Source organism: Brassica rapa, chromosome A10 (genome assembly GCF_000309985.2).
Source record: "Brassica rapa cultivar Chiifu-401-42 chromosome A10, CAAS_Brap_v3.01, whole genome shotgun sequence".
NCBI lineage: Eukaryota > Viridiplantae > Streptophyta > Magnoliopsida > Brassicales > Brassicaceae > Brassica > Brassica rapa.
In genome coordinates this window covers 6,759,560-6,774,561 of record NC_024804.2, presented here as the reverse complement: position 1 = coordinate 6,774,561, position 15,002 = coordinate 6,759,560, and the positions used below count along the sequence as shown (strand labels likewise).

The window sequence follows — 15,002 nt, the reverse complement described above, 5'->3', positions numbered from 1 at the left end:
GTTTGAGTTAGCAGATTTGTTTGAATATTTGACGGAACCTGACTATAAAAATCGGATATATGTTATGCAATTAAATTTACTAAAATCTTGATAGAATTGGCGTATTTCAGTGTAAACGCAAGACCATCTTATTCAGATGGAAGGGGAGATCTGGGGAAATGTCAACAAAAGAATCTAGTATATTTTAATTTCCCTGTAAAGCATTATGTCAAAGTTGGCATTCCTGTTTTTTCCATTTTTTCTTTGGAATATATAAAACTTTACTACCGTACTAGTTTAAGAGATGATTAGCTGGACCGTCGCACGCATGTGCGGACATTAACATCTAATATATTAAAAGAAAAGTACCCATTGAGACTAACCCTTAAACTTGCACAATATTTACAGCTTAATGCCATTGAAATAACTAAATGAACCTACTTTTAAGTAATCTTTGTTTTTTCCAAAATTAATGAACTAATAATTACTCCTAATTTTATGCTTTCCATGTCTTTTTAAAAATTAATAAAACATTTCCTAAATTAAATTCACAATCAATTAAATATAAATCTTTTAACTTATCTATATCATATTAATATTATAAACATTCATGAATATCAATAATATACACAAAATATTTATGTAACAATATAAATTACATTTTTGTCTCATTCTCTCCCACAATTCACGTTACTCTTCTTTTTTTTTTTTGAACAAATTCTTCTTCTTACCAATATAAATATATTATATGCACCATTATAATTATTTACAAACTTACCATGTATATAAAATAATTTATTAGACATTCTCATAAAATTTTGATCCACAAAAAAAAACAAAATAAAACATTTGAATAGATGCAAGGATCATATTCTAAAAATGGTGGTAATACAATTGACGGTTTACAAGATAAAATAAAAATTTAAAAATATAAGCTATAAAATTATTATGCTTATAAATTTTATTAAATAATTATTTAACAGGTAAATTTTTAAAATACATATTATCACTTAGACAAAATAAATATTTATTTACAAAAATAAAAGCAAACATCTGCAAGGTCGTGGTTTAAATGTACACAAATTTAAACTCATTTATAATTTATTATCGTTACATCAAATTTATATTTTTATTTTATTTTCAATCTTAATTTGTATATGTTCCAAATTTCATAGAAGTTTAACAATCATTTTATTTTCTTACAAATATTATAACTAATGTTTCATTTATAAATAGCATACTGATTCATAATTGTCTATTTTTATACTTTTTATTTAAAAAATTTGTTAGCTATATATCTTAGACATGGATATTATTATATAAATGTTAGATTTTTTATATAATACCTAATATCGGTGATATATTTTACGCTAAAATATAAAATTAAGTACAAATATAACATTTATATTTAAAAATATGACTACATTAACAAATATATCATTAAATACAAACACACATTAAATACTCGCGCGGTCGCGCGGGTCAAGGTCTAGTTAATATTAAATTGATAATTACATATTTACAACTATATAATACTTATGTTACATGTATATGGTTAATATGAAAGTTCGATGTTACATATTGATATTTATACTATGTTCTGTTACAAAAAAAAAAAAAAAATACAATGTTCATATGAACAAAGAATATATTAGAACGTTTAGAAAACAATCATATTTAACACTAATCTTAAAACATCAGAAAAAACAAATCATATATAACTGAGAAAAAACAAATATTTCACGCATAACCACAATAAAAAAATCAGCCATGAAATATAAAAGAAAGATTTGAATTACCTCAGATTTATTATCATTGGTTTCATTGTAACAGCAGAGATGATTTACGGTTTCCTTCTCTAAGCCTTGAGTCAGAAAAGAAGTAATTATAACAAAAATATTTAAAGATGTAAACAATCCCCAAAAGATAACAAATTATATAATTGATAGGACAAGGCCAATGAGTTTCAAAGTTTTTAAAAAGCTTTGAGATTACCTTTAGCTCTCGGACGTACCGAAAAGGATAACGCACAATAAATAAATTGCACTTGATTAGTATACACATCTTATATTATATTCTTGATAAGTGATTTAACTTTATAAAAAAAGAATTACCTTTTTCGAAAAGGATGATCAGTTCCTGGATAAAGTCTCTTTTTGTTAGTTGAATCACTACTGATGCAAAAATATAGATAGAGATGAGGAAGATAACAAAAATAAACGGAGAAAAAGAATCCCCCATAAAATTACCAGTAATGGTGTTCCCGTCTATGAGTTACTTATTGATTATCATACACCTGCGCAAGATCATAAAAGTATAATTTAAATTAGAACGGTAAAAAACATATGAATACTTAAAAGATAGATGCGTGAAACTAATGAGGATGGCGTGATATTTATATAGCAAATTAGTTTAAGTTTCTAAATGACCTAGTTTTCAAGAGAAGCTATGAGATAGAATATCCTCTAATAAATTTTAATTCAGCTATGAGATAGAATATCTTCTAATAAAATTTTAAATATATTCTGGTTATAATATATACATAGTTTTGATAACTCAAATATTTATATATATATATTTAAATATTAAATGCATGATATTAGGAAAAAAGATATCTCGATAGTTGATTGCAACTAGTTTTTGATAAAACAAATCCCACTATAAGGATTTAAATAATAGATAATAAGGAAAGAATATGGAATTTTAACGTTAAAACCCCTCAACTAAGTTTGTTTTGGGTAAAAACACCCAAACTAAGCATTTAACGAAAAACTCCCTAAACTAACTTTATTTAGTGAATTAAACTCTAACAGGTTATAATTACTATTACAACAAGTAAATCTTTAGTTTAGGGGTTTCTACACTAAGTAAACATAGGTGAGGAATTTTATCTTTTGAAATGAAAAAAATTCAAAGTATTGTAATAGGAGGATAAATTTTCAAAATACATTTTATAAATTAATGTATAAGCTTCTATAAATGGCTTAGAACCTCTTATAATAATTTAAAACGTCTGATTTTTATAAATCTATTTATAATTTTATAAATGTATTTATAATTTTTAAATGATTTATAAAGCATGCATTGAATTATTAGACATTAGTAGCTATTATGATAATTTATATACAAATATGATTCTTTCTATACGAATACAAAATCATTATATAAATTCAAATAAACACTTTTTTATTATTTTATGTGATTTATAAATATATAAAAAATTGATCGCATTATTACTCTTTCATAGTTTCAACAATTAGTTACCCTAAATAATAATTTCTAATATTATGTAGATTATTTGGAAAGTGGTAATTGAATTATTCTTTCCTTTTAGATATAATTATAATAAATAAAATTAAAAATCATCGGTGAATCAAATTATAACAATTTGAAGAGTTAATTTATGATCAACACGTAATAAAAAATCACTTATGTGACTTCTCAATCAATATATAGTAGGATTTATATTTTTATAAATAATTTATAACACTATATAAATAATTTTAAAATTCTGATAAATTTATTCTGCAAACAACGATAAATAATTTAAAAATCATATTAATAAACATGTTTGTATTTTGTAATATTTAAAATAGTTATTATATAATTATATTCGAATACAATTCATCAAGTAGAGTATAAAACTATTATAATTATCTTATATAAAAATTCGTTCATTATTTTTTATAGGTTATAAATATTAAAAGTAATAAATATAACATTATTAATCTTTCTATAATTTCGAGAATTAGTTGCCATAAATTGGTATTTGTAATATTCTTTAGATTATATAGCAAGTGATGTTAAATGTTTTTAGACTTATCTTAAATTTTTAGATCTAATTTAAATAAATAAAAATTAAAAACAATCGACCAATCAAATTATAACAATTTTTTGAAACTTCACATATGAATGATACGTCACGAGACCTCACTAAAGTGATTTCTCTTTTAATATATAGGGGGATTCCTTGTACGGAATATACATTGTATATAAATTTTTTTTACATATTATTACTTATTTTATGTTGTTCACATATTATAAAATTAATAAATATATATTAAATAATTAAAAATAATCAAATTGACACAAACACATCAAAGAAATCATTTTTGTTTATTTACAATCGTTTTATAGTAAATAAATCGAAGCAATCCCTTATATATTTTATATGGATATAATTAAATTTAAATGATATTAACATAGACATATAAGTATCTATCATCATATACTTCTTAGTCATATGGTTTTATGATGATCCCTTCTTGCTAACTTTTGTTGTTTTATGATTATCTGTATAACAAAAACTTTAAACCCTTTAAAAAATATTTTAATGTTGGATTTTTAATAGTTTTAATAATTTATAAACGTACTTGAAAATTCACTGCAAATTTTGAAATTAAAATTTTGAGATCTCAATCCTTCTTCAATGCAAATTTTGAAATTAAAAATACTTGTGTATTTTTATATGGTATATACTTTAATGTGTGTATATATATATTATTGCTAATATCTATCAAATGAGAATTTTTAATCATGTGGTTGTATGATCATTTATATCATTTATAATAAAAATTTAAACCTTTCATCACAATTTTTTTTATGTGGGAATTTTAAAGTTTTCGTAATTTATAGTTATTTTTATAATTTCAAATTAGAACATATACAGAAAAAATGTAAATTTTTGCTATATATGGTTAATATGATTGTTTATTTTATGTTAATAATATAAAGTTAAACATAAATGATGGAGAATATAAATTTTTTTATCAAATCTTTATTATCAAAATCATTAATTATCATCTATACTTTAATTTTACTAGGTAATCTTATAGCTTTTATTTAAGGAAAAAAAAAACATATTAATTGTACATTATTAATAAATTTTATGATGAGTTTAATGAAAACTATAATATATATTTATTGGACCAACATATTTTCTAGAGATTTTGAGAAGCATTCTAGTGATGCCACGTGTTATAGCTAAAATGTTGTAATGATTCTCTTTTAATATATACTAGGTTAAGATCCGCGCTTTGCACGGAATGAATATTATATATAAATTATATTTAAGTATTATATATTTTTACATATTATGAAATAATAAATATATATATCGAATAATTAAAAATTTAGTAACTATTACGTATATAACTAAATTGGTATAAATACTTAAATACATTTAATTAATCCATACAAACACTTTTTCTATTTTATATGTTATAAAATTAAGTTTTAATGATATTAGCATATATATATAGTACATTTTTAATATTGACATCTGTTAATTATACTCATATTATTTTTGATCGTTTGTATTTTTTAACAAAATTTTTAAATCAATGATAACAATAAAAATATTGTGGGATATTTAATAGTTTTAGTAAATTATAATTTTAAAAACATTCAATGCAAAGTTTAAAATCTAAATATTAAGTTGTCAATAATTTTTCAAAATGTTTACCAAAAATATTCAAAGCAAATTCGAAATTAAAATACTTATGTATTTATATGGTATATAATTTATTTTTTAAAAAATATTAATATACATATATATAATATTTGTTAAATGAGACTTCCTAATTATGTAATTTAGTAATCATTTGTATCTTGTTATAACATAAAATTTAAACCATGGATCATAAAAATTTTAATGTGAGATTTTTAACAAATTTATTTATTGATATTCGTTTTTCAAAATTTAAAATATAACATATACGAGAAAATCTAAATTTTTATTATATAGTTAATGTGGTTGTTTAATTTATTTAAATAAGTTAAAATTTTAAAAATGATAGAGAATATACTAATTTTTATCAAATCTTTATTATTCAAAATCATTAATTGTCATATATACTTTAGCCACATTAGGTATTTTCGTGATTTTTGTTTAAGGAAAAAATGAATAACATTTATGATTAATTTATGGTTAGTTTCATAAAAAGCTTATTATATATTTATATGGACTAACATATTTTTTTAAAGATTCTAAGAATGATTGTGGTGATGACATGTGGCTACAAAAATATGTTATAATGTTTCTCTTTTAATATATAGGGGATACTAGAACTTACCTTGCGCCATGCGCATAAATGTTAATTTTAAATATAATATCTTTTTTAAAAAAGAAAATTTAATTTACATTTGGACATTATTTTTTGTAATTTTAATTTCAATGGTTTTAAAATAATAAAAAATATATTTAAAATTAATATGTCAGCACTGGCGCTGGATAACTCCTAGTATTTTTTTAACTTTGGATTTCTTCCTAATAAACGGTTAAATGAATTTCAAGAAAGCATTACTTACATTTTTGTAAACTAAAAGAGATGGATGCAACCAGAGCCTGTCTCAGCTTTTGCTTGTTGAGCCGAGCAAGCGTCGATCGATGTTACCACTTGGGAATGGATTGATTTTCCTTTCAGAACGTCGATCGATTTATCTATAGGATACTCGATCGATGGCTCCTTCCCATCAAGCTTTACGAGCAGGTTGAACTAATGTTCACTAGATTGCTAAATCAGCTGTCGTTTGTTTCTAATAGATTAAGCTCAATAAGGACTTATTCAGGTTTATAACAACCTAGATCAATATTCTAGTTAGCTACTTTAGAACACGCAATAAGAAATATCATATTGATGAATATCACAACTTAGAAATTCTATATTTTGGGCTAATCCCTCATGACTATCTAAACCCTAAACGTAAAAGATGGATCTATTCAGATATGAAGTTGTCACAGAAAATTATAGAAAAAATAGATGAATAGAATAGATAAAAGTAATAAAGAAACCAAAGAAGTTTCAAGAGGACTCTAAAAGAGTTCCTCCTTTCTCTCCTAACCTAGAACTGGATTTCTTCTTTCTAACACATGATCTCCATAAACGAATGTCATATATACATTTATTCCATTAATGACTGCTTTACATCAATCATTCTATTATTCAAAAATAAAATATCAACTAGAAATTCATTCATAAAAAAATAAAGCTAAACCACCACGTTTGCAAGGTTGCTCAACGGTAAACAACTTATTAAATCCTAAGTGATATACTATGGATTTGACCCACTTTTATCCATAGTTTATAAGTGTTTTGACTACTAATTATTATATTATAGAGTCTATTTAGAATATTTATAGGATCAGGAGTGATTTGGACATAAGTGATGATTTTGGAGCATTTTGGAGATATTTGGAGCACGCACCCGAGATGACCATCGAGCTCGACCATCGGTCGATATGGAAGAAGAATAATCGATCGATGTTCATATCTTGACATCGATCGACGGTGAAGCGCGCAGAAAGCCCGTTTGGTCACAGCTGACTTGAAGCCCAAGTCTTCACCAATTTACAAGATTACGCCTGACGAGTTTTAACCTAGTTATATAAACTTTGCCACCATGTTAGAGGCAAAGGGGGTGCTTTTCTGTGTTTTCTTGTTTTATTATTTTCACAGCAAGGTTTTCTACGATTTTAATATATTGGAGAGAAGATCCAAAGTTATAATTTGTGATTGGAACTCCGTTAATATCTATTTACTATTCTAATAAAGTTTTTTAACCTAATTGTTGTTATGAATTGCTTAGCCATGTTTGAGTAGTTCCATTGTTAGATTTAGGGTTTAAATAGGTTAGGAGGGATTAGCCCCAACTATAGATTGCTGAGTTGTGGTAATTGTCATTAGGATTGTTCATTAATGCATGTTTCTAGATTAGCTACTTAGAACTTGCCCTAGGATTGATAGATAAAGCCAAGAGCTTCATTCTCATCCTGAAAACATTCTAACTGAGCTAAGTTTCTTGCTATGAGTAAGGCGAGAGCTGATCTAGTGAGCTTAGTAAGCTATCATTCAACCCGCGCATAAAGATTAACTAGAAGCGTGTCGATCGATATCATTATTGAATAATCGATCGACGGAGCGAAAGGTGAATCGATCGATATCAAGACACTTTCTAATTGATCGACAAACGATAGTTGAGATTATTAGATCTAGTTAGTAGACAAGTCCAAACATGCGAAAGCTGATACACTTGTTGACTAAGTAGTTGAGCTTTACATTATCATGCATGCAACTCATTAGGCATCTGTAGAATTATAATCCCAAGTTTCCTGAATAAAAACCCTAAGTCTAACTATTTACTTTTATGCACCAAAACCTCAACCAATCAACTGAGCAAACACTTGCTCGATAAAAACTGCAATTTACATTTAAATCATTAAAACATCCTGCTTAACAAATCATATTAGATTTCTTAGGTTATCTATCTCCCTGTAAATTCAATCCCTAAGTACTACTACTCGACCTCTTATTTGAAAGAGTATAAATCACTCCTTAGGGTAATTTGAGTGGTATCACTAAGTCAGCCTGAATATTTTGCAACAACAGCTTCCTATTCTTCGTCTCAGAAAGAAACAAGAGTCATGGACGATGCTTCTGACACATATCCGTAAGACGTCAAACTATAAGGTCGTTTCTTATCCCTTGACAGTTCTAACCAAGTGTCTTCTTGTAAGTCACAATTAAGAAACCCAATTCATTTATATAGGATGGAATTCAAGATCACACTGAGCTACCAAGACCATGATAATCCTTATAGAGTCTTTTATAGATACATGAGAAAAAAATTCTTAGTCTTATCGTTGCCTTCTTTTTGATTGAAACCTTTTGGCCCCAAATCGGGTTTTATTTCATTCAATATTTTCATTATAGTCGAGTTTGGTCTTAAAGATCCATTTACACCCGGTTGGTATATGTTCTTAAGGTAAGTGAACGACGTCCTATACTTCAATTTTTAGCCATCGAGTTTACTTCATCCTTAGTGGCATTGATCTATTTATTAGAATTAACATCTTTTATGGCTTGCGAATAAGAAATTGGATCTTTAATATTCAATTTTTCATATTGTACATGATAAAGTACTTACTAAAAATATCAGATCTCCTCGTACGAGTAGATCTTCTTAATGTTTGTTCCTCTTTAACTTCATGAACTTGATCGGCAACATTTTCATCGTGGAGTATAAATGGTCACTAACTGGGTTTTGCTCACTGTCTAACATTACAACAACAAGCAAATTTCCAACACAACAATTCATCATACCTGCAATAAAATTCATCTTCAAAAGTTGGAACGTCATAAGGTCTACAACTATATGTAATGTATGTATGACTTCAAGAAACTTTGTATTTTCTATGGCTAATTTCTTAGTGTGTTTAGTTTGGTTATCTTTCTTTTTTTGTCATAGGTTTGTTTGCTTATCTTTAATGCAGATTATAAACATTTTATTATTGGCAAAATAAAAAATTTAGAATAATTTCAATTTTATCAACTTTCAAATTCTTTTATTGTTAATATAAAATCACCTCTTTTATGCTACAAGAGATACTATTATTAGTATATATATATTTATATCATTATGTTCTAATTTTCATTTAATGTGTCTTATATATTATTAAGTTCAGCTCGAGTTTATGCCTAACTTATTACTTGAAAATCAATTTTGTGGAAAAATAAATGGAAACAACACACAAACCTTCAACAGATTAAATAGAAGTTAAGGCTCAAGCTAAAAACATCACACTGTATTTCTTGTCAATTTCAAAAGTAAAATGAATGAACCGGAAATAACCGGCATATACCAAAAACGTTACTATGATTGGGTCAAGGAAAACGTAAAAGACTTGTGTTTTCTGGAAAGACCAAAGTCCCCCCCCACGGGTCTTCCCATTTCGCTGTCCTTTGTTCCTCTCAAACCCTAGCCTCCTCTCCTCCCCCAAATCTTCAACTCGATTTCACCTTCCTCTCTTAATTGTGAATTAAGCTCTTCGGCTTCTCTCTACCAGGCGTGTGGTAGATGGCCGCGACAACAACCCCGGCGGCAAGCATCAGCGCGGGAGCAGGATCAGGATCGAATGGTGGAGCTGAGGATCGTGTCCTCGCGACGGCGCAGCAGATCGTGAAGAGTCTGAACACACCGAAAGAGGTTCGCGAAGATATGATGCTCATCTTCTCCAGCTTCGATAACCGCTTATCCAACATCAAGACGGTGATGACCGACCAAAACGACGCTCTTTTGGCTCGTTTAGAAGCCGCCGAAACGATTATCCACCGCTGGGACGGCGGTAACGATTCCTCTCGCCACTCGTCTTCATCTTCTGGTAACCACCGTTCCTCTTCGTTTTCTCTTTCCTTCGACGGATCTCCGGATGAGGCGACGGAGTTTCTATCCGCTGTTGATGAGATTATCTCTCTCCTTGTGGATCTTTCCTCTGAGAACAAGCCTGATATGGTAGACCGAGCTGATAGTGCTTTGCAGATGGCTATGTCTCTGCTTGAAGATGAGTTTAGACGGATACTTATCCGAAACACCGTTCCTCTCGACGCTGAGAGACTCTATGGCTCGATGCGTCGTGTTACCTTGTCCTTCGCAGATGGCGATGTTACTGAGGATTTTGAGAATTTTGGATTGGTTGCTAACGGTGATGGAGATGGCAGTGGGAGTGGGAGTGGGAGTGGGAGTGGGAGTAGGAGGAGGCTCTTCCATGAGAGAGGAGGAAGCATAGGCTGTGATCTTTGGGTTGATTTGATTAACCCTACTGCTGTTGAAGATTTGAAAGAGATCGCGGAGAGGATGATTCGAGCTGGTTATGAAAAGGAGTGTGTTCAGGTGTATAGCACTGTGAGGCGTGATGCCTTGGATGAATGCTTGATGATTCTTGATGTGGAGAAGCTGAGTATAGAAGAAGTGCATAGGATTGATTGGAAGTCCATGGATGAGAAGATGAAGAAGTGGATTCAAGCTATGAAGATCACTGTTAGGGTTCTTCTAGCTGGTGAGAAGAAGCTATGCGACGAGATTTTCAACGATTCGGAGACTAGCAAAGAAGTCTGTTTCAACGAGACAACTAAAGGCTGTGTGATGCAGTTGTTGAACTTCGGAGAGGCTGTGGCTATAGGAAAAAGATCGTCGGAGAAGCTCTTTAGGATTCTTGATATGTATGACGCTTTGGCTAATGTGTCGCAGACTCTAGAGGTGATGGTCACTGACGATTTTGTATGCAGTGAGACTAAAGGGGTCTTGGAAGCTTTAGGTAATGCTGCGAGAGGGACGTTTGTTGAGTTTGAGAATAATGTGAGGAACGAGACGTCAAAGAAACCGACGACAAACGGTGAGGTTCATCCCATGATACGTTATGTGATGAACTACATGAAGCTGATTGTGGATTACGCGGCCACCTTAAATTCGCTTCTGGAGAACGATGAGTCAGAGGGTTTATCTAGGGATGATGATACAGAGGAGATGTCCCCTCTTGCTAAACGAATGCTTAGGTTGATTACTTGCTTAGAATCAAATCTGGAAGAGAAATCAAAGCTGTATGAGGACGGTGGGCTGCAGTATGTGTTCTTGATGAACAATATTCACTATGTTGTTCAGAAGGTGAAGGACTCTGAGCTGGGTAAACTCTTGGGTGACGATTGGGTTAGGAAACGAAGAGGGCAGATACGTCAGTATTCCACTGGCTACCTCAGGGCTTCGTGGAGCAAGGTGCTAGCTGCTTTGAGGGACGGGAGTATGGCTGGAGGCTCAAGTGGTAGCCCAAGTTATGGACAAAGAAGCAACAGTTCAAGTAGTGCCTCGAAGATGGCCTTAAAGGAGAGATTCAAAGGTTTCAATGCCAGTTTTGAAGAGATATACAGGCTTCAAACAGCTTGGAAGGTCCCGGATCCTCAACTTCGTGAAGAACTGAGAATATCAATACAAGAGAAAGTGATTATGGCTTACCGGGCTTTCTTTGGAAGGAACAAGAGTCAACTTGAAGGTGGTAGGCATGCGGGGAAGTACATAAAGTACACACCAGATGACCTGGAGAGTTACTTACCAGACCTATTCGAAGGAAATCAAATGGTAATTCACCCGAGAAGGAAAAGTTCTTAAGAGGAAGGCAGGCATTGGGAGATGACTCTTCTTGATGGAAGGAGAATCTTATATGTATGAAAGATGACAGTGGTGGCATCAGGTAATTTTATAAGTCAGGGGTTTTAAGTTTATATATATGTTGAAAGTCAGAATTTATACCCTTCTATGAACCGTGTCTAAATTCTTATGTACATGCCTTAATACTTCTTATCATGTTATGGAACCATGGGTTTTCTATATATTGACTGTGCTCTTGAGTCAAATGTGGTGTTTGCTCTGTTGTTGATGTTGAGATTATACTGAGGAACTTGTGGCCAGAAATACATTTATTACAGGTTGTAACTTGAATGCTTTCTCAACAATATACTTTTTTTTCTGTGTTGTTGATTTTGAGTAAAAAGAGCAAACTTGTTAGATTAGTTGATTGAGAATATACTACAGGTTGTAACCTGAGTGTCTGTACTCTCTAGTCTCTACTTGGTACTTGGTAGTTGATAGTTAAGTGAAGGCGAAGTGTTTATCGCAAGATAACTATTCACACTCATTTATTTTCACGTATTTCATATATAAAGTGTGAGAAGAGAAGAGAAGAGCAGATGTCTTGGCTCAAGGTTGTATAATAAAAGGTTTATGTAACACATGATTATCGCTTCCGCGTGTGACTATAGTAGGGCTGTTCAATATGGTAAAACCGAACCGTACCGAACCGAACCGAACCGAAATAGACAATATGGTTTGGTTTTGGTATATACCATATAAACCGAATGGATATAATTTTATAAAAACCGTAGGATTTGGATATGGTTTGGTATATAACCGATTAAATCGAATAAACCGAACAAAACCGATTAAAAGTAGAAACATGTAAATATGTATCTATTTTATAACAATACATGAAAATCTATTTGTTACATAAGTTAAATTTGTGTTAATAACTATTACCATAATTTTATAGTAATAAAAAAACTTTAATTTGTAAAACGTTTGAACTATAACTAAATAACAATACATCGCAATTCATACATCTTATTTTCTAAGTCTTTTTTGATCTTTTTTATTTATTTTAGTCTTCACTAAATTAATATGAAGATTATAAATTTGATAGACAATAATTAATGGAAAATTTTAAATTGAAAAAGTATAACTTTAATGAAAACTAAATATGGAAGAGTGGAAAAACATTTCTTTCATGTTTCTATTTTGTTTCATATTTTTATTTTCAAAATTTCAAGCTTTGATTTTAGTTATAGATTTGATTATTTTATTTGATGGTAGAGGCATTTTTATTTTTTGTTCATTTATTTGAACATGTAATATATTTTTAATAAATGACTGTATTGACAATATGACTCTAAAATTCATATAATATGATCTCAAACAAAATAATTATGTTTTTTGGTATAAAACCGAATAAACCGAAAACCGACGGTATATAAACCGAACCGAACCGAAGTAAATATGGATTTAGAATGGTGGTTATATTTTACTAACCGAAATACCGAAAACCGGAAAAAACCGAACCGAAACCGAACCGATATCCGGATTGAACACCCCTAGACTATAGGCAAAACCCTCTTAGACTTGAGTGTTGTGTCAATGTTTAATCTTTATCGTATTTTCATTTCATATAACAAATCCTTACAGAATCAGGGAGCTGTTCAAAAAGGTTGAGCTCGCAGCCAGAGCCGGACCTAAAGTTATGGGGGCTCTATACAAAATTGAAATTTAATCTAATTTTTAGTAAAAAAAAATTGTAAAAACTTATTTAAAAAATCTTTATTTTTCAAAAATTTAATAGTTTGAACATTGTTCACAAGCTGTCCCCTAAACTTCATAAAAATAAAAATTCTCGAGGAAAAATCTTGTTCGAGTCCCGGTTAGATCAAACACAAGTTGTCCCAAGATAACAGAAACATATCTAAACCAGCCACGGATAGGTTCGAGTGTGACAATCAGAGCACGGATAAGCTAAGCTTAGTCACTACGCAACGACCAAATATGTACACTGCCCGGTCGCTGCGTAGCGACCGAGCTCTTTCGAAACATCGATACGACACGAATCCATGCATTCTCGTCTACACTTTGATGCTATCTTCCGAAGATCGTAGCAAACCCATTTCTTTCCGTCATTTGAAGTCATCAATCAAACTTTACGATAAAAACCGCGGAAAGATCGTTTTTATCAAAAGAAGTCGTAATAAACGCTTCAAGTCAAAATACGGCCCAAGGCGACCTAAGGCATGACTCGAAGCCCACTTTACGATTTCTTAACCAGCAGCCCGTAAACCGTAGGACGGTTTACGCTTGGTTCGCAAAGAAAGATAAATGTCAAGTTTCTGCGGATAAATACGAAATTTTGAAGATAATTACGAAGATCGGGAAAAATGGAATATCTCCATTTTTAGGCTATGACGGCTTAAGGGCATAGGGGAAAAGCGTAAACCGACCTAGGAGCAAGTATATAAGGAGTCCAAGGCGTGATGCATAAAGAGAGAATTTTTTTCACAGCAAACTTAGCACGTAGAGCAGTTTAGGCAATTTTCTGTTTTTTGTTATTCGAGCAGCTACTCAATTAGGTTGTTGCCGTGTTAGGCTTTTAGAACTAGGAATCTCCCCGACAGCTCTCAAAGCCCAGACTCTTACCTTGTTGTAACGCTCAAACGCAGGTTTGGAATAAGATCTACTTTGCTCTACTTTTACGATTTTTACACTTTATCGTTGTTATCTCGTGTTCTGATTGCTTAGCTTGTGGTATTACCAGATATCTGGGACCTCTGGGAAATTAGGATTCTCCTACTTTCCTTATTTAAACAGAAATCGACAGTGGGAATTTCGGTTCCCACATATGCTAATAAACTTCAGCCAGAATTTTCTTCCCTTTCAGAGTGGACCAGCACAAGAGTGGATTGAATCAGCAAAAGCTTTAGAATTGTAATTCAGAAGGAAAAGCAGCTGACTTTAGGGAAGTTCTTACTCATGCTTCAGAAGGTCTGTTCGTAATTGATCCTATGTCGTACTGTCCATTGCCCGTCAGGTTGTCCCTTTCCTTAGTTATTTGTCTTATCTGTTCCAGTTATTCGAATAGGGAAATCCATCACAAAGAA

General features: G+C 30.6%; 1 protein-coding gene across 1 annotated transcript; it reads left to right on the top strand.

The window, feature by feature from the left end:
- Positions 1-9,662: 9,662 nt before the first annotated feature.
- On the top strand, positions 9,663-12,280 carry LOC103833091 (exocyst complex component EXO70B1). Its single transcript, XM_009109189.2, has one exon. The coding sequence runs from the start codon at positions 9,835-9,837 to the stop codon at positions 11,914-11,916; it is 2,082 nt and encodes a 693-aa protein (XP_009107437.1). The 5' UTR covers positions 9,663-9,834; the 3' UTR covers positions 11,917-12,280.
- Positions 12,281-15,002: the final 2,722 nt, after the last annotated feature.